This window comes from Sinohyriopsis cumingii, chromosome 16 (assembly GCF_028554795.1).
Source record: "Sinohyriopsis cumingii isolate HCF-2022 chromosome 16, ASM2855479v2, whole genome shotgun sequence".
In the NCBI taxonomy this organism is placed as follows: Eukaryota; Metazoa; Mollusca; class Bivalvia; order Unionida; family Unionidae; genus Sinohyriopsis; species Sinohyriopsis cumingii.
Genome location: NC_142976.1, coordinates 257,469 through 278,173, shown reverse-complemented (window position 1 = coordinate 278,173; position 20,705 = coordinate 257,469). Strand labels below are relative to the sequence as shown.

Genomic DNA, 20,705 nt, shown 5'->3' with positions numbered 1-20,705 from the left:
CGAAAACAAAGTTTCAAAAATATAGAATCTATTAAAAGATAGGAATCGGGGAAGATCATAGATGCGTTCAAAATACCAAAATCGCAATACCATGTAAACAAACGGAAAAAGTCATATTGGATAAAACCTGTATTGAACCAAATGGTCAATACTCAAGGGCAATCAGCAATGAAATCAGCAAAAGCTAATTATTCATAATACCAGTAGTAAATGTGGTTCCATTTGTTTCCTGCTTATGCATATGGTCTTGTTTCACTTTATATATGTGTGTGTGCAGGGGCGTATTAACCATTAAGCAGACTAAGCACGTGCTTATGGCACCAGGGCCAAAGCGGGCACAACAAAGTTGAGGAAAGGGTGAAAAGAAAAAACGAATGAAGATTTGTATTTAAAAAAATGATAAAACTAGTGCAAACTGAGCATAATGTTCTGTTCCTTGATCATGGTGCACCCTATGGTTATCTTTCAAAGTGTACATGGAAAGGAGGGGGGCAACAAGATTTGTCAGTGCTTAGGGCACCGGTGAACCTTAATCCGCCCCTGTGTGTGTGAGGGTGTGTGTGTGTGCGCGTGCGTGCGTGTGTATTAAGCATGGAATTAATTGAAATTGATAACCATAATGATATAATATTTACATTTAGCTCTGCAAACATTACTAAGCCACAGTGATAACATTGGTATCATGTTTAATTACTGCGGTATATTATTTAATTGGACCAACATAGGCAATTGTATTAAATACGTCACAAAACCACGAGACTCCTTCCTGGCGTGCTATCAACAATAAATCCATGTCGATGATAACATGATTAGTATAATTGGTTTTAACCGAAGTTGATTCTTTATCAGGCCAGAGTAATCTTCATCCCAACTGAATATTTTCATGAGATGTTAAATATTATTATCTGAAACTATTCCAGTATCAACCATGTCGACAGCACCATATTGTTACAAAAGGTGAAGAGGAATGTGATATGAACCTGAAATCGCCAATCTCGAATAATTAATATGAGAAGAAAAACCGCCAATGAGTAAACACCACGACATACTCATTTCACTCCGTTGTTAAACTTGCTACAACCGATGTTATCAACCTTCTATATCCAATTTACTTTATTCGATCCGTAGTCTTTAATAACCACACTATTTACTTGACAAATTTGTTGCATAACTAGTCATAGATTTCACGCAAGCAAACGTCTGTATAAAGAGTGAACCTAAATACCAAACATAGCCACTTTCATATCTGATGTTCATACAATCATTTGCTATGAAATTTGCCCCAAAAATCAAATATCCTAGTCCCAAACTATTACCTAATTTGGTAAAATCAGCAATGTCATTATGCAGTAGGACAGTACAACCATGATAACACCATTATCACATGATGTTTACTTCTATGCTGATATATAAATAAACCCAACATGTGTATAAAGATCAGAAGAATCGGTGTTTAAAAACTTTGAAAAATATTAGAAAAGATCAAAATTATGTAAAGAAAATATATCATCTACTCTTGTCAAATAATTGGAAAATGTTGCTAACTTTTTCATGTAAGAGTGACCAAATTTATTTACAGTTAATTGTTTTCTATTTATTTTTCATATACTATTTAAACAAAACCAGTACGTTCATATTTACAGTTCCTAATCTCCATATAGATTTCAATTAAACTGCTGTCAATTATATATGTTTTCCTTCTCATCTTCTTGTTTTTATTTCAATGTGAGATTTCTTGTAGCTCCTATCTCTATTGAAATTATGTGCCCATTCGATCAAACTTCCCAACTCCTGAACAAATACTTTCAATCTTGTTTTCATCCTCTGTCAAGTCCTCTTTCCAAAATAATCTCCCCTAACGCCAATTGTTTCTCTTTGTCATAACATGTTAAGCTTTATCACAGTGGCATTTGCATTTTAAAATGATCAGTCCCCAGCTTTTCACTGGAGTGTAGGTGAGGAATCTTAAGTTCAATTCCAGTGAAAGATATTGATTTATATGGTTTGCAAAAGCTAGAGACAGAACAAAAAGCCGAAGCAGGAAATGTTTCTTGTGAAACTAGAAAATCACGCTATTTATCGTAGGAATGCTTTGCTTTTCATAATATCCATATTGTTTTCTGAATGTGAGAAATATAAGTTGGTTCTTGTTTCAAATACCTGAGCAATTTTTGCCATCGGCATTCAATATAAACCCCTCTTTACACATGCACATAGCTCCATCCTTCTTGCTAATGCAGATTTGGCTACATTGGCGTTCTCTACAATAGCCTATACAAAAAGAGAAAACAAATCACGACAAACAAGACAAATAAAACTAATGCTGCCATTAATGTTAGCTTACTCGCTCTAACCAAACATTTAAACCAATTGGTAGTGTTTCATCGGTGTTAGCATACGAGCTGATTTCTCTTATTGCTTTACTAGCTAGCAAAATGTATTCTATTTCGAAATAAAATTTAATACATCTATAATCTTATAAATGGTCAATTTATGTAGTATATTTCAAAGAATCCTCTCCAATTCAGGTGATAATGTCTTTATGCGTATTTTATTTTGATCAATGTATGACCTATAATTGGTGCACTTTTCATTATATGTTCTCATACCTTTCCTTCATTTAACAAAATCTGTATATGATATTTAGTACTCTTAAAAATGATGCATGCAAAGGATACATGTGAATATTGGTGTTTGCGCATTTGTGTGTCCATGTACTTTACCTGTAATATTAGCTGCATGTGCATCTGGGTGATACATTGTTATCCCGTACGGGTAATGGTTAGGCACAATTAATGATGTTACCGTTTCTCCAGTGTTCTTGTCGATGGCGTAAAATGTCTTGCTGTTCGTGTCTGATACATAAACAAGCTCCTGCAGGAAAATATAATTGTTAGTAACAACGATATGTTTGTGTGTGTTTTTTTAAGTTTGGCTTGCTATTGATAAATTTAAGATGCGAAATGAATTCAGACGCATAATAATGACGCAAACCTGTCTGCTTAGGCAGTATATATATATATATATATATATATATATATATATATATATATATATATATATATATATATATATATATATATATATATATATATATATATATAATGTAATACATTTGGAGTATGCGCATTTGGTAATAGCGCCCCGTTTTAAGGAATTTTTAGATTTGTGTAATTATTGGAATTCGGCGCAACGAAAATATCTCTAGCCCGGAATAAGTAGCCAATTAATAGGAGCAAACGTCACGGAGTGAAGTGTTAGTGAGTTTCCATGATGCCATGGTTCACTAGCAGTGAATTCAGGCCAAAACTGAATGAATGTCCCTGAGTAAGATAGGCCATATTTAAATTTGGTGGATTGCATTGGTGGTGTGATTACAGTGACAGTATTTACGGTAGGAAACCGGTAAATTACACAACGGAATAAATAAGAAGAGACTCGGCAGATATCGTATAGGTCGCCATGGAGCAAATGTGGTGCAGTTATATTGGCGAAATGTGCCTGGACAGCATGCATAGACTGGCCTAAGGCTGCGTAGTTAAAATAGTTCCCAGTCTCAGGGGATACTCGTATATTTTCTAATGCGTGAACGGTTGGTGGTACAGGAACCTGATGAAGATAAGCCATGCAGATGCGTGTTTGATAGATATTTGCAGGTTGTTGTATCTGTGGTCTTACATTAATTAGAGTAAAATTTAGGTATATAATGGACACGTCAGGCTTTCTAATTTACAAATGAAGTTGTATGGAAGTCTTTGGAAAGCTGGGGTAAACTTATGACTTCTAGCGGGAATCGCGCCTGGGTTTGACAACTGCTTGGTCAATTAAGGACCGACGGCTTGTAACAATATATATATATATATATATATATATATATATATATATATATATATATATATATATATATATATAATTTTCAGATTGACATAAAGGAGGATATGGGCTTACAATAGGTAAAGAAAGTCAAACGAGTTTTCATGTGTGTGAATAAAGCAGCCCAAAAGGAGATGTTAAATGTGATACATATATATATATATATATATATATATATATATATATATATATATATATATATATGTGTGTGTGTGTGTGTGTGTGTGTGTGTGTGTGTGTGTTCTTGAACACACAGTTGGAAAATAAAACTAGTTGTGTTAGAAGTGTTTACTATATTTTATATATTGAAATTGTTTCTTTGATAAAGTTATTCTGCTTATCTTATTGTTCCAAATTCTAGTGCAAATGTTGCTGAGAAGAAAAGAAAAAGCCACGTGTTGCTGTTCATTTGTCATTGGCTGATGAAATCCAATGAGTTAATTTACTTAAATGGATGAATAAATCAAAGCACGCGCTTAAGACTCTAAACTTGAGATTCTTTAAATGCTCTGCTGAACATTGTGCATATCAATTTTAATTCTCTTTAGCGATGCGTTGTCTCCCTTTTACCTTGAACACTTCAAGGTGAAACAGACCAGCATGTGCAGTTCGTTTGATAATCTTCCTTCCTGTTCCATCGTACTGCGCAGACTCAATTGTGTCCTTTTCATCATCTATCCAGAAAATGTTCTGTGTGCGGACATCAGCGACTATGCTATAAGGCGTTATCAGTCCGGAAGAAATTAAAACTCGTCGGTCATCTCCGGATAAGCTTGACCTTTCAATCTTGACTGTCTGATCAATGTCTGTCCAGAACAGGAATCTATAACGTACGAGGGTTTTAGGCAGTTACTATTTCGCAAATTAATCAAAAGGATTCCGAATGAGCATAGTGAGAAATATTATATGATCAATTGTATTGCTAGTGATAAAATAATTTAATATGATATAGTCTTTAGATCTTTAGTAAATAATATGGATAATATTTAATTAAACAAGCAGTTGGTCAATACATTAATGAGCATGGACAATGAAAATGTAATAGTTTGTTTTACTCACCCCTGGATGGGATCAAGCGTAATGCCATGTGGTCTCTGGATATTCTCGTGCACAAGTATTCTGTACATTCGCTGATCGTCTGCCCTTGGACTAATGACCCCTATCCAGCCATAGGCGATGTCTGTCCAATACAGGTTTTTGCTAAGCCAATCGTACGCGATCCTCGTGTGCATACCTGCTAACCCCCCGTGGATAGGTATCCATGTCCTGATGGCTTCTTGAGAATGGTTTTTCTCCATGTAGATTATACTCCTAATATTTTCATAAAGAAACAGAACGTCCGATTGGTAGTCTGCCACCGCGCCTAGGAAATAGACGCTCGAATTGAAATACGTGCATAAAATAGTTGTGTTCGGCACCCCACTTTCAAAAATCTGAAATCGGCAGTACGAATACTTTCGAATCTGTAACGAGCTTGGATCAGGAATGTAGGTTACCACCAGTGCTGGACCTAACAATAAGCAAACACAAATATAATTAAAATTTTGTTTTCCATTATCACATTATGCAGTTTCGCATAATGGTACTTTACCTTCATGATAATATAAGATACTATAAGATCATAATTTATTTTTTATACCTTGTCGTTCCTGATATTAACATGGCTGGTCCAATATTTGCTGCATTCTATTACCAAGGTGTGAATAGTTATGTAGCACTATTTTCAAAGGGACGGGTGAAGAGGCTACGGTTAAGACAAACGTTTTTAATATATACCTCGTTTAAAAAGGTGGCACTGGATATTTTGTTTGCCAACAACGCCGTTGGAAACCGAAGAAGAAAAAAGACGATGTATTCTGCCTCTGGTAGACTACGCTACCACATACCTGGGCGGCTGTAGCTTGACCAAGACCGTGCCCTAGACATGTGTAGATATGTTTGGCAGGTCAGAGGTGCCGAATTAATCTCTCACAGATTGCGCAGCTCTGCTTACTTCAAGGTAATGGCACGCCATACCACTCCATGTGAACGGCAAAGGCAAAGAATTTAACGGCACGTTGACACAAATGTTGCATAGTATAATTGCGGCGAGTTCCTAATATTGATTGGCATCAAGTTGATTACCTATTTCTTATTACTGATTTCAGATTCAATAAGGAATAAGTAACCAGTACCCTATTCAAAAACATTTACACTGAGTTGGCTACACATTCCTTATTCACCACCGTGTCGGCTAGTTTTTCATCTTTTTGGTACTACCTACGTGAAGCTGGATACAGAGTGATCACCGATCATATGAAAACCCTTCTTAAAGTATTTTCATTCGAACAACTCTTTGACAGTTTTCAGCGAGAGATCCGTTCAAAACGTATGAGATGTTTATAGAAAATGCGTAGAGACGAATGTAGGAATCAGTTATATACGCGTGCAAGAGCTATTAGAAAGCTCACAAGCAGATTACAATTAGGTTAACATATGGAACCTCCGCTCCGAAAGAAAATTGACATGAAATAATCCTTCAGATTTTTATCTCTAGTGACAGTTTCGATCCACAATTGAAGTCTTGACGAAATTAGTTTAATATTTTCAGAGAAATAAGAGTGTCGTAATGGGCACCGTTTATGTACAGTAGGTGAATAGTGGACACAATTATATCAAATGTTTTCACCAATTGAACCCCTACTTACAGAACTCTTTGACATCAACCCTTCTTTGATAGTTTCTAGTTATGAGCCAGTTCCAATAGTCGGAAAGTTTAAAGGAAATTAGATTTACCACAGAATTCACCCCGAATAAAGTTCTTGACATGGATCGTTCTTTGATATTTTAAACCGAGAGTAATGTTTGAGCAACAAAAGAAGTATTGACGAGATGCGTCGAGAAGAATCATATATAGCAAGTACCATTTAAATAAGATAATTAATTTTTAAATCCGTCTTAATATGGACCAGTTGCTAATATACACATGTACTGTGTGCGATGCGTCTACCCATCATTACCTAAGTTTTATTTCAACCAATATGATTTGATGCATTGTTGTCAAAACATCGAGTAAAATATCGTGTTCGACATGCCAATATGTATCGTGACCAAGCTATTGTGGAACTATTTAATCGCACACTTGTGAAAACAATTATGTGGACATTTTGTTATGTATATTTCATTTAAAATGTCTTAGAGCGTTGGTAAATTTCCTTAATAGTTTTTGGTTTGCTGCTTTCTGTAATTGCTTCTGGGAAATGTTTCCTGTGTTTGCGCCTCTCCTCTTCTGCGTCATTGTGCACATTTCGTAGATATGCATAATATTGATGAGTTCGGATTACATTGTTTTATTAATGTCAAAAACAATATTTGTTTCATTGGTTTACTCAGAGATATCCTGATTACTGTTGAATATTTGCCATTATCATCAGATGATTGATTCGAGTAACGTTCCTCACTCACATCAATCTCCGCCAGCAAAACCCGAAGAATTGTGAAAACAGCTAAAACTGTAAGACGAAAAAAAAAACGCCCAAACGAAAGTATCTTTTCATTATCATCTACCTTGTGAGGCCGCTCAACGGGAACCACAATGTGTATATGAAGAAAAATATAAGAAATAAAAACTTTCACCAAGACATACCGACCGGATGAAGGAAAACAAGACGACGAAAAAGACCTTCAACACCCACATTAGATGGAGAAGAACTAAAAATGTGGCTGGAGCAGCACCCAACACGTATACTGCCACCACCCTCACTGGAAGTAGAACTAGATATACAGTCGGAACAACGAAGATGATGGATCGACGACTAGAACAAGGAAAGGGCCTTGGTGGACTTTGTGGCCCTAAAATCTCACGGATTGATTGGAAACACTCATGGGATAAATTCGCGCAGTCCACAAATCACCTGAAGTCATTAATGAGACCACATATATATGTCAGCGGTTGCTTACCAATCACATCATGGACAAAAAAACATAACGCGCCTTGATACGCCAACTAGATGAAGGCGTCAATGATGTATATTACGACACCCATGACGCGTTATGGTGAAACACTTGGTAGTAAGATGGTCACACGCTACGTGTAATCGAAGATGTGGTGCAACAGGTTTTTTAAATACAACCCAGAGCATTATCGCGATGATTGCGATCTCGTCAAAGAAAACAGAATTTAATTTGACTGTTTCTACACCTATTACTGCTGGGAAATCACGTATACTTCAGATTGCACTAGCGTCGTTACGAGTTTAATGCGGTAGGGCAAGTATCTCTTTAGTAGTCATTTGTGTTTTCAGCAGACATTCGTCCCACCAGAAATAGTATTGAACTTTGCTTCCACGATGATGACATAGAAACAAGCAGTGAAGAAATTCGACATAGAATCACAATGGTGACCTGCAAAAACTGCAAAATTTCTGTACGTGAACATGAGCTCATACTAAACTCTGTCATCTCGATCGATTCAGCACCGTTCGCCGCTGGCATTAAACGGTCATCAATAAGATCAGTAATAGGCTGGCTTGACCAAATATAAACGATTTTTGCGTACGAGATATGATATCACGCCTGATATAATCAAAATTGTTTTAACAACGCAAATCAGCTTAACGTGTGACACCATTCGTTGTAATAGAGAAAGTGGGTCCGGAATGAAAGAAGTAGCTTTTTAGGGTTATATACTATTTGAGTTTTCAAAAACAACAGAACCAACTGATTTGATATGAACTGCACCGTTGCACTTGTGTATCTCTTACGTCATAAAAAGCGATGTACATATATTCTTTTTACCCTTGTGGATCAAGACAGGCACGCTGTTGTTTTTTTAGTTGAAGCATTGACAATACAACGTACATTCGAGATCGGCCTGTTATTGAATATAATGGCAGTCGTACGTGAACGTGCGACACATTATGCAACTGGTCTCTGTTACCTTATTTGTTGATTATTTACAGATGCATCGAAAGGTATTAGCGTAATTGTCTTGAAATTGAAAATCAAGTCGTTAATAATATGAAAAATGTTTCCGCGGACCGGTTGAAAAATCTGAGATCGCGATTAATTCAATCCATTTGAGATCGACTATTGTGATTAGTGACTCAAGCACCACCAAACGCAGTTACGTTACCATATACAAATAAAATGCCGGCTGCTGGTAGTAAAATTATTAATCAATCCGATCAGCAGCTACTGTCAGATTCGGTGATTGTTAACCTGGCAAAGGGGTGTGGAATACGACCGTCTCGCAAAAGTATCAGACGAAGCTAACACTGTATATATTTTTTCAACATGGCTCAATTCAAAGATATATTAGATCCCACGCCTGTATTGGTGGATTGAAGAAAAAGAGATTGCCAGTATTATACTTTCCCGGGCAGAAACACCTATCAATTAAAACTAGAAGTACAAGTGCTGAATATGTCTAGGTTTTGTTTTATGTGACGCCTGTTTGGAAATTGAGCAAAACCTTGTACAGAATGATTCTGGAAGTACCAATTACACCGCCAATACAACAGTTGGGTGATTTAACAATGTAGTAACGGTGTTTTTAAACATTACACGTTATCCCATCGATGGAAATGAAATCGAATCAATTCTTGGCAACACCAATGCTTCCACGACCATTCTAAGACTCTCCAGATACAGCGATGATTACGGAAGATCAACTGATTCAACTACAGCATCAATCAAGGATCTAGTTGAAAATACAGATTCTCGACCGTTTTTAGTTACGCGACCTTAAATCTTTGTAGGCAACGCTAACGCAGATGTACAACCTGCAGCTGTATGGCGAAATCAAGTTGGTTACTTATTCCTTATTCTGTATTCCCGATTCAATAAGGAATAGGTAACCAGTTACTTATTCCCGATTCAAATATTTGTACATACATCTGAATACTTATTCCTTATTTACACCGAGTTTTTTTATTTATACATTATTCTTAAATCAGTGTGTAATTGGTTACCACTTAGTGAATGCAGATGAAAACTATTTAGGGCATGCATTGGTGTAATTGTAACATGATTATATAAATGCGAGTGTTATATAAAGCTAAACATTGACAGATCACGGACTATATGTAGGAATAGTTTAGGATATTGATAGGAATACGTGTTTAGTAATTTGATATAGGATTAATTAGTTGTGTTAGGCATTTGGGTCGTGTCTTGTGATGCATGGCATTAAGTATTAGTATTCGGGTTCGAAACACTTACTAATGACTCAAGTAAAAGTGAAACCACAAAAAACCATACAAGTATGAAATTGGAGATTTCTCTGGTGTGGTCGTCATGTCCTTAGAGAAGAATTATGTGCAGTATTTACGAGTTTAAGAGGCCTTCAGTTGACTTGAATATTGTCTTGAAGTCCTTGGAACTGGGGAACTTAGCATACTTTTAAACGATTTCCAGATATTGGGTTTATAAAGGGGAGTGGAGGGCGGGTAAAGCACATGCCGCAAGAAGATGATATCTTACTTATACAGTTTGGTCGTTAAGTATCATCTTTAAAGAGATTTGACAAGGATCCTTCTTGACATGTTATCTAGAGCATAGTGTAGTAACGAAAGAAGTCTTGAGAATATTTCGTTGAGCCGATTTCGAGAAATCAGCTAGATGACGGAGGTCTCGTATGACACATAACTTAAGATTATAACATAGACCCTTTTTTGATATTTTATCTCTTGGGGATAGAGGTCCATCCACGAAAAATGTCCTGGCGAATTTCGTCGAGAGGAAACAGCAAAATAAAAGGACGCCCTATGGATACCTGGTATTACCTCACCCCCACCCCCGAAAAAAACACGACAAAAACAACAACACGCAAATATTAATATACTGTATCTATAGTTTGTACTAATTGAACACCTGCTAAGAGGATTTTGATTTCAACGTCTCCTACATATTATCTAACTAGGTACACGGTCTAACAGTAAAAAAGTGTTGTTTTTTTTAAATTCGTTGAAGCGATTTCGAGAAATATACTGCCTGCTAGATGAAGGTTGAGTAAAACACGTGCCGTGAGAACATTATATCTTGATAAAGTTGTGACATGGAACCTTATTTGATATTTTATCTCTAGGGGATAGAGTCAACTCTCGAACGAAGTCCTGACGAATTTCGTCGATAGCAAACCGCGATATAAGGTGCGTCCGATGGGTACCAGGTATGAAAAACACGCATAGATTAATAGACCGAATCAAGAGTTTGTACTAACTGAACTTCTGATTAGAGGATTTTGATTTCAACGCCTGTTGGACAGTACCTTGTTAGGCACCCGTGCTAAAATTAAAATTTAAAAATTAAATAAATACGTTGAGTCAATTTCGAGAGAGTAGCGACCACATAAAGGCGGTCGGGTACAACACATTCCGTGTGAATATTGTATTTTACGTATATATATGAGCCATTGAGTCCCTTCTTTATAGAGTTTGGCATAGACCCTTGTTGACATTTTATCTTTAGGAGGATTGAGTCAACCCACGAAAAAGTTATGACGAATTTCGTCGAGAGGAAACAGGGAAATAAGAGACTCCAGATGTGTACCGGGTATGAAAAACACTCAATTGTAAATAGATTGTATAAATAATTTGTACTAATTGACCCCTTACTTAGAGGATTCAGATTTCAACTCCTCTCATAAAGTATATAAATAGGACCCCATTCTAACAGCAGGAAAAGTTTAAAGAAAATTCGCCGAGCCGATTTCGAGAAATTCGCTGCTAGGGAAAGGAGGTCGAGTACAACATCGTTGTACAGTTGGGCCATTACGTACACCTCTCTAGAGTAATTATATAGACCCTTCTTTAATATTTTATCTCTAGGGGATAAAGTGTATCCACAAATAAAGTCCTGACGAATTTCGTCGTGTGGTAAGAGCGAAATAAGAGGTATTCGACGGGTACCGGGTGTGAAAAACACTCACATATTCATAGATTGTATCTATAGTTTGTACTAATGGAACTTCCACTAAGAGTATTTTGATTTAAACGCCTCTAGGACCTTATCTAGATTGGGACCCATTCTAACAGCAGGAAAATAAAGAAAAAGAATTGGTCAAGCTAAATTTGAGAAATTCGCGACTAGAGGAGATAGAGTACAACATATGCCGTAAGGTTATATCTTACGTTACATTTAGAACACTACGTCACTTTTTGTTTGAGTTTTGACATAAACACTTCTTTGATATTTTATATCTCGGGGATAGAGACCACCCACAAAAGGATGTCCGGATGAATTTTCTCGAAAGGAAACAACAAAATAAGTGGCGCCCTATGGGTAACGGGTATGAAAAACACGCAAATGTTAATATATTTATCACTAGTTTGTAGAGATTGTACTCCAACTTAGAGGATTTTTATTTCAACGTCCTTTTGGACAGTATCTAAATAGGGACCCGTTCGTACTGTAGGAAAGGTGTAAAGAAACTTCTGCTAGCCAATTTCGAGAAATTCGCAATTGGAGAAAAGTGGTCGAGTTCAACAAATGCCGTTAGAAGAAGACGTCAGTAGTGTATGGGGGCCATACCTAATCAGTTGGGCAATTATGTCCCATATTAAAAGTTTTGACATGGACCCGTCTTTGATGTTTTATCTCTAGAGGATAGATCCATCCACAATGGAGGTCCTCGCGATTTTCGTCAAGAGGAAACGACCAAATAAGGGGTGTCCGATGGATATCGGGTTTGAAAACCACGCAAATGCTAATAGATCGTATTACTAGTTTGTACTGATTGTTCTCCAACTTATAGGATGTTTATTTCAACGTCTCTCAGATATTATCTAATTAGGGACCGATTCTAACAGTAATTATGATTTAAAGAAAATTCGTAGAGCTACTTTCAAGAAACTAGCGGCTAGATAAAGGAAAGCGAGCAGAACACATGCAGTTAGCTTATACCTTACGTTTACATATGGGCCATTACGTACCGTTTTCAATGAGTTTTGATATTTACTGATAGAGGATAGCGACCACCAACGACGGAAGACCTGACGTGTGTGTGTGTGTATATATATATATATATATATATATATATATATATATATATATATATATATATATATACCAATTGTTGTTCCAGTGGTGGTGTGTTATGAAGCGGTGTTGTGTCAAGACATCCCCTTGCAAGTGAAGCAGTATAGCCACCCGCCGGAGCAAGCACATTTGGTCGTAGTTCGCTGAACAGGAAAAGGCCAGGCTGGTGAATTTAAAAAGTGCAGGGACAAGGACTTTCGTTCACCAGGATACAGGCGCTACAAGACTCGTCCAAGAAACGCGGAAATCTTGAGACAATACACATTTGAACTGATGATATATCTTGTCTTATAATTTCGCACTATTCGTCTCTCTGTGTGTTCATCTTGCTCGATTAACGACGCTCGACCACGACCTTGCCGGCGATACAGTCAGTTACACAGTCGGCGACTCTGCGACCAAGTTTCGATACAGACGACTCTGCAACTAAGTCAGTGACACAATCGTCCATTCTGGCATCCAGTCGACGACTCTACGACGGAGCCTTTAGACCCAGTCGGCGACTCTGCTACCAAGCTGGCGAACATGTCGGCGACTCTGCGACATAGACATCGACACAGTCGGCAACTCTGCGACACGGTCAGCAACACAGTCGTCGATTCTTCGACTCAGAAACCCAATCGTTGACTCGGCAACCACAGGACACCCAGGTGACGATTCTGCGACTCACAGACGACCCAGTCGGCGACTCTACGACACAGTCAGCGACAAAGTCGACGATTCTACATTCCAGTCGGCGACTCTACGACAAAGCAACACATTAGCCGATTATGCGACTCACGTAGAGACCCAATCGTCGACTCGGTGACCAAAAGTCGGGGATTCAGCAACCACGTCAGCTACCCTTCAAGTGATTCAGCGATCCAGTCGACGAATCCATGACCAAGTCGACGCTCTGCACACAGTTTAGCCACCCAGCCGGCGACCTAGCGATCCAGACGACGATCCAGTTGACGATTCCGCGACCCATTTGAGCCAGTTGACGATGCAGTCGCAGAGCACAGGCCACCCACTCGCGACAAGAAGCCAGAAAAAGACGGTATCCTGCTGCGACAGAAATCTGAGGCACTCTGCAGCACCATTTCTCAGAGAGATTCATCGGGATTTCACTCAAAATACAAAGACCTATCATAACGACCTCAAGCTAGCTAGAATCAGTGGGCGCCATAGGGGGTACCGGGTATGAAAAATAAGCAAATGGAAATAAACTGTATCAATTTTTTGGACTTGTGGGACCCTTACTCAGAGCACTTTGATTTCAACGCCTCTTATACAGTTTCGAAAAATGTCCCCTTTCTAACAGTAAGAAAATTCGTAGAGTAGATTTCGAGAAACTCGCGAATATTTCGAAACAGTATAAGAGGCGTTCAAATCAAATTTCTCTAAGTAAGGTTTCCATGAGTACAAACTATTGATACTGTTTATTAACATTTGCGTGTTTTTCATACCCGGTATCCCCCTAAGGCGTCCCTTATATCGCTGTTAATGCCACAACTTGACAGCTGCACTGTTTCTCATTATTCCATTTCCCCATAGTATGGGTAGCATTTCACGCTGTGAAAATATACAACTCAATCACCTATGGACGGAACTATTTTACCTATGCTACCTCAGGTCAGTCAAATTGTTCTTTTAAGCCTCATTTCTCATATAAACTTCCACCAAATCTACCATTATAACAACAACACATGACGTCTCCAGAGAACGGAACCCTCCCTTCTAAATTACTCTATTGCACAATTTACCAGTCACCCATCACGAATAATGCAAATGCACTCACATAATCGTTACATACAGTTAGGTTTTAATTGGGACTACGGACATGTATGGTACTCTAACCTGAACTCAATATAAAATCTCATCCACTACTGTGATGTTTTGCCCTAGCAATTGGCTAATTAGTCGGGTTGAGGACAACGACTTCCCAAAACCAACCAAGTGATCACTTAAATATATGAAATCCTTAAAATGGAGAGCTATATGCAAATGGCTGATACTCAAAATTTATAACAATATCAAGGTTGGGTCTGTGTAAAAACTGTTTAAAGAGGATACGCATTAGTTCAAATGTAAAGTCTTACGTCATGTTTTGTGCTCGACTAACTTTATCTAGCCAAGAATTTCAGGAAATTGGCTCGGTGTGTTTTCTTCCACTTTTCCTTTCTGTTATTTACATAATATTCAAGAGGCGTTTTAATAAAAATCCTATTAGTTGAGGTTCAGTTAGCGCAAAAGTTTGATACAATCTATGAACATTTTAGTGTTTTTCATACCCTGTACCCATCGCTGTTTCCTATCGACGATATTAGTCAGGACTTTCTTCGTGGGTGGACTCTGTCGCACAGAGATTAAATATCAAAGAATGTCCATTGTCAAAACTCTCTAAAGAGGAGACGTAGAGGCCCAACTATATATGTAAGGTATACTATTCTGATCGCATGTGTTGTGCTCGACCTCTTTTATTTAACAGCAAATTCGTAGAAATAGTCTCGACTATTTGTCTTCTAGGGTTTACTACTCTTGGGATTGGTTACTCTTTACCGAATGTCAAACAGGCGTTGAAATGAAGATTCTCCGAGTAAGGATTAAAGCATCGCAATATTTGGCTGCAATCTGTTCATAGATTATAACGGTTTTAAATAATGCTGGTATCCTTAAAAACCCTCTTATGTTTTCCGCTTGCATTAGACAAGCGCCATCAAAAATGCTATTGGGAGTCAAGTATATGTCTGTTTAGAAGATTTTATACAATAATAAATGCCAATATCATTTTAGTTGTGAACTGTAGGAACCAGACATGGACTGAAGAGGTAAGCTGCTAATGGACTTTATTACAACTATCATATATTAATCTCCGGATTCCAAGATATCTGGTCGACAAATTTTCTTTAAACTTTTCATACAGTTGGAAGCGATCCCTAACTAGATGTTCTCCGAGAGGCGTTGAAATCGATATATTCTAGTTAGGGTTCAATAATAACAGTCTATTCAATCGATCCAAATTGTGCGTCTTTTTCATACTCGGTGCCAATAGGTAAATTGCTCCTTTTTTTGGCTGATTCGTCTCGGTGAGATTCGTCAGGACTTCTTTCGTGGCTCGACACTATCCCCTAGAGATAAAATGTCAGTGATAGGTCCATGTCAAAACTCTTTAAAGAGGAGACGTATTGGCCCACCTGTATAAGTAAGATATAATCTTATAAGTGAAATCTCCAATTTCACACTTGTATGGCTTTTTGTGGTTTCACGTTTACTTGAGCCATTAGTAAGCCATTAGTAAGCGTTTCGAACACAAATACTACTATTTCGCGTCATGCACAACATGACACGACTCCAACATCTAACACAACTAATTAATCCTATTTCAAATTACTAATTATGTATACCCACCAATATCCTAACCCCTTCCTCCACATCGTCCGTGATTTGTCTCTAGTCAGCTATATACAGCTGGCACCAAAGAACACTCTTAGTTCTCTAACTGTGTTAGAATAACACCAATGCATGCCCTGACGGGCTTTTAATCTTCAACAAGTTATAACTAATTATATATGGAACTATAAATAAATAATGAATACCCAACTGGACGTGAATAAGGAATCAATAATCAAATGTATGTATAAATAGTTGAATCGGGAATAAGTAACTGGTTACTTATGCCTTATTCAATCGGTAACTGGTTATTTATTCCTTATTGAATCGGGAAATAAGGAATAAGGAATAAGTAACCAAATTGACATCAATTAGTTGTATGCCCTAATGGCACATTTAATAATGGATTTGCGCAGCGTATAGAATAACTTCATTTAGGCTCATTAGGATTTTGGTGTGCTGTTCCGCTCAGTCACATTTCTGGGTTTTGTAGAGATGCTTGCACGCTGACGATAATGTAGTTTCGTAATATTAACATGGTTGATGCCTGTGTGTAATTCCCTTCACTGTATACAGAATTACGTTTGTTGTCGTTGATGGAGTCAGGAACCGCTTCAACGCTATCATTTCTCGCGCATACCCTTGAAGCGAGTCCAAGAACTGGTCTTGGGTGGACAAGCTAATTGGCAAATAAGTACCAAATGGTCTTACTACACCTAAACATGTGTTTGTGACTTTTCAACTTACAAATCTTGTCAATGACAAAACGCAGAATCACATATTTGACAACTTAGAAATGACGGAATTTTTTTTTTTTTGGTTGTTTTTTGGGGGGTTTTTTTGCTTTCAAACTGTCGTCTGGAAGCTTCTGAAGGCATTCGGATTAACTATACAGATGTCAATCATCCTGTATATGCATATCACAATCTATGGTCGTATATGGACTGACTTCGAAACATCAACACGCGTTTGCAATTTACTCAGCCTAACATTATTCCGTTGAACCCGATCTATTATTTGTATTGGAACATTTGCAGTTGTTCAGACAGATCATTGCTAATATAGAACTTCAAGCACATGTAAGTGCCGTTTGTTTTAATTACAGATGCTATGCAGTAATATTTTATGACTCTGTTGCTGGAGTGTGCAGGTGGTCCAGTGAGGATTCTTTATACATAAAAATTAATTCTTGAACTTGTTATATCTTTAAACAATAATGTCATATCATGAAAGGAACGTCGAATATAGTGAAAAACAGCTATCGAAAATATAAAACACAACCAAAAAAATTGTGGGTTCAAATTTAAACCTTATCCAACCAAATTCATTGGATATGTACCCGCATTATTGACACAAACAAAACGCAATCAGCTTAATGTGACCAAACAAAATAGCACCTCAGTGGTGCTAACATTATCCTAATTATAGGTGATGTAAATGACCGACCGAATATTACCTTTCCATGCAGCGATTCCAGTGTTGTTAGTAGCAATGACCCAATGAATGGTTGGAACATTATTAAGGATGGCTTTGAAAGTGACGGCTGTCGGTCGCTTCGAATTATAAAAAGGAAAAGGATTTCGATTACCAGAAACTAATCGTCAAATAAAGTCGGGAAGAGGTCTTCGATTACACGGTACAACACCGAAAACACATCACCGTTATCCCAGTGCATAGAACAGTCTTGCTTTACTCGAGATGGTAAAATCAGTCACGCGCATTCGTGGAGCCTTTATGAGAAATGAATTTGCATTGATGGTGGCACGCACACGTGAAGCCGGTATTGTCAATATGGATTTCGCAACGGGACCTGACACTAATTTGGTTGCATACGTGGCGAAACCTCGACGTCGTTTGTATTTTGACTCATACGGATCTGCACCATCGGTTAAAGTTGTTATTATTTAACGAATGGCACTTGCGCCCTACGCGAACGACAAACATTTTTTCATCTATGCCGTAGTAATAACTGTTGGTCATAGTGTGACGGGAATCGCAACCACGACAACCATCATAGATGCGCCAATCTGAATTATTGTCGGGACTATATCGATATTAATTGGTGTTCCTGGTGGTACTGTCAAAATAATGTCGATACGATTACATTCACGAGTACATATATATTCTGACCTGCATGAATATATACATAATTAGTAAAAAGTGTTCGGTGTCTATCGAGAATAAAATAATTAGCATCGCTGAATTCCAGATTGTGTAGGTGGAAATGAAAAACTACCGACAGCTCCTAGTCTATTTTTACAAAACGGTGTGCTTGTTGATTCACAACAACAACAAAAAGTTGAGTAAATGTCTACCATAATAGTGTCAAAGGCATTTTGCTGGTTCTGATCATTCTTGTTTAGGCCACTGCGTTTATCTTGTATGACTCTGGTTATTTATTTGGCCATTTTACTTCCGTGGATTATTATTGCTAATGCTCCACGGTTTGCACAAATTATGTGGCGTGCTTGCAAAAATAAGTAAACGTCATGTGATAGAGACCATGACCTATATCACGAATAAATAAGATCCTTTTATCAGGATCAATATTCAGTTCATAACCTAGGCCTATGCTAAAATCTCTACTCAACGAATTGTTTATTTTTTTAATACGCTACTTGCAGAGCGCGTGATTATTAGTAATTATTAGTAAAAGGTGCAATAAAAAATTATAAATAAGAACTAACATAGATTTTCAAGTATACAAGAGCCAAATTAACTTTAAACAGAAATTTCCATAATTTTTCTTCCAATATAGTGGGGACAACCAATATTACTTTCTAAAACTACTGAACTTGTCTTCTCTCGTATGTAAAGCTATTCAGTCTAAGAGTATGTATGTATGTATGTATGTATGTATGTATGTATGTATGTATGTATGTATGTAAGTAGGTAGGTAGGTAGGTAGGTAGGGATGGATGGATGGATGGATGGACGTATGTATGTATGGATGTATGGATGTATGTGTGTGTGTGTGTGTGTGTGTGTATGTACGGATGAATGGATGTACGTAAGTACGTATGGATGGATGGATGGATGGATGGACAGATTGATGGATAGGTGTATGTACGTGCCATTGAGCAGCACAAACAATGGCAGCTTTGTCAAAGTTAAGACCCATCTGGAGAGACAAGAATATCTGTCTGAAAACTAAAATCAGACTATTGCGAGCTCTAGTCACCTCAGTCTTTCTGTACTCATGTGAGGCATGGACCCTGACAGCAGAATAACAACGAAGAATCCAGTCACTTGAAATGAGATGCTACAGAACCATCCTTGGCATCTCTTACATGGACCACATCACAAATGAAGAAGTGCGTAACACCATCAGGCGCGAAGTAGGCCAATATGAGGACCTCCTCACCACCGTCAAAAAGAGAAAGCTGAAATGGTATGGCCATGTCACTAGAGCCAACAGTCTATCCACAACAGTCCTGCAGGGCAGCGTCCAGGGTGGCAGAAGGAGAGGTAGACAGAGAAAAAAGTGGACTGACAACATCACAGAATGGACCAGGAAAAGTTTTGCGGAGACACAGGCATTGGCACATGATCGAGACAAGTGGAGGGAACTGGTCAGATGTTCAGCAGCACAGTGCCTCAACGACCACACTAGGTCATGAGACTGATGATGATGATGATGATGTATGTACGTGTTAATGTATGTATGTATGCATGTATGTATGTATGTATGTATGTATGTATGTATGTATGTACTGGCCTCTATACACGGCACTTTGATGACATAGTGTGGGGTATTGGATGGTAGTTGAGGGGATATTGTTCACTACACATGGCGTGTTGGGTAGTAAATGGCTGGGTATTGGTCACTACATATGGCGTGTTGATTGTTATAATGTGGGGTGTTAAATAGTAGGTTATGGGGCATCGGTCACTATTCACGGTGTGTTAGTTGGTACAGTGTGAGTAGTTGGATAGTAATTGCCTGGATCTTGGTTCAGAGCGGGGCATTTGGTGACTTTTTGACGGCATGTAGATGGGAAAGAGTGCGTTGTTACATACAACAGGATATTGGTCAGAACACATGGCATATTGATGGTAAAGTGTTGGATTTGGATAGTAGATGAGGGGTTATCAGTCACTACACACAACGTTTTGGATAAAGTATGCGGTGTTGGATAGTAAATGGCTGAGTATTGCTCGCTACACACGGTGTGTTAGATAATATATGTTGTGTGCAATGTTGTAAACAGAAGTTTAACATTAGCTTTCCCGTGTGAGGTCCCAGTAGAGTTTGAGGTAATACATTTTTCGACTCCATAGCTGTACATACGGGGGCCAGTGTGGCCTCAGACCTACAAAGTAATGTTAGTTTCCCATTGGAGCAATAAACTGGCCTCGTGCAACTATTGGACCTTACTTAGTGCAGTATGTTAATATGACGTAAAATTAATATGATTTGTAGGCTCCCTGACAAAGTTTCC

At 37.9% G+C, this 20,705-nt stretch overlaps 1 protein-coding gene across 4 annotated transcripts in view; it reads right to left on the bottom strand.

Annotated features, from left to right (window-relative positions):
• The window catches only part of LOC149779802 (low-density lipoprotein receptor-related protein 6-like), a 119,336-nt gene that overhangs the window by 51,527 nt on the left and 47,104 nt on the right, over positions 1 to 20,705 (bottom strand). For all 4 annotated transcript variants that reach the window (XM_089936470.1, XM_089936468.1, XM_089936467.1 and 1 more), the window contains 4 exons: positions 4,933 to 5,383; positions 4,444 to 4,696; positions 2,724 to 2,874; positions 2,161 to 2,271 (listed from right to left, as the gene is read on the bottom strand). In XM_089936470.1, coding sequence (XP_089792596.1) covers positions 2,161 to 2,271; positions 2,724 to 2,874; positions 4,444 to 4,696; positions 4,933 to 5,171 — 754 coding nt within the window. In that variant the 5' untranslated portion in view covers positions 5,172 to 5,383. The remainder of the gene's footprint in view (positions 1 to 2,160; positions 2,272 to 2,723; positions 2,875 to 4,443; positions 4,697 to 4,932; positions 5,384 to 20,705) is intronic.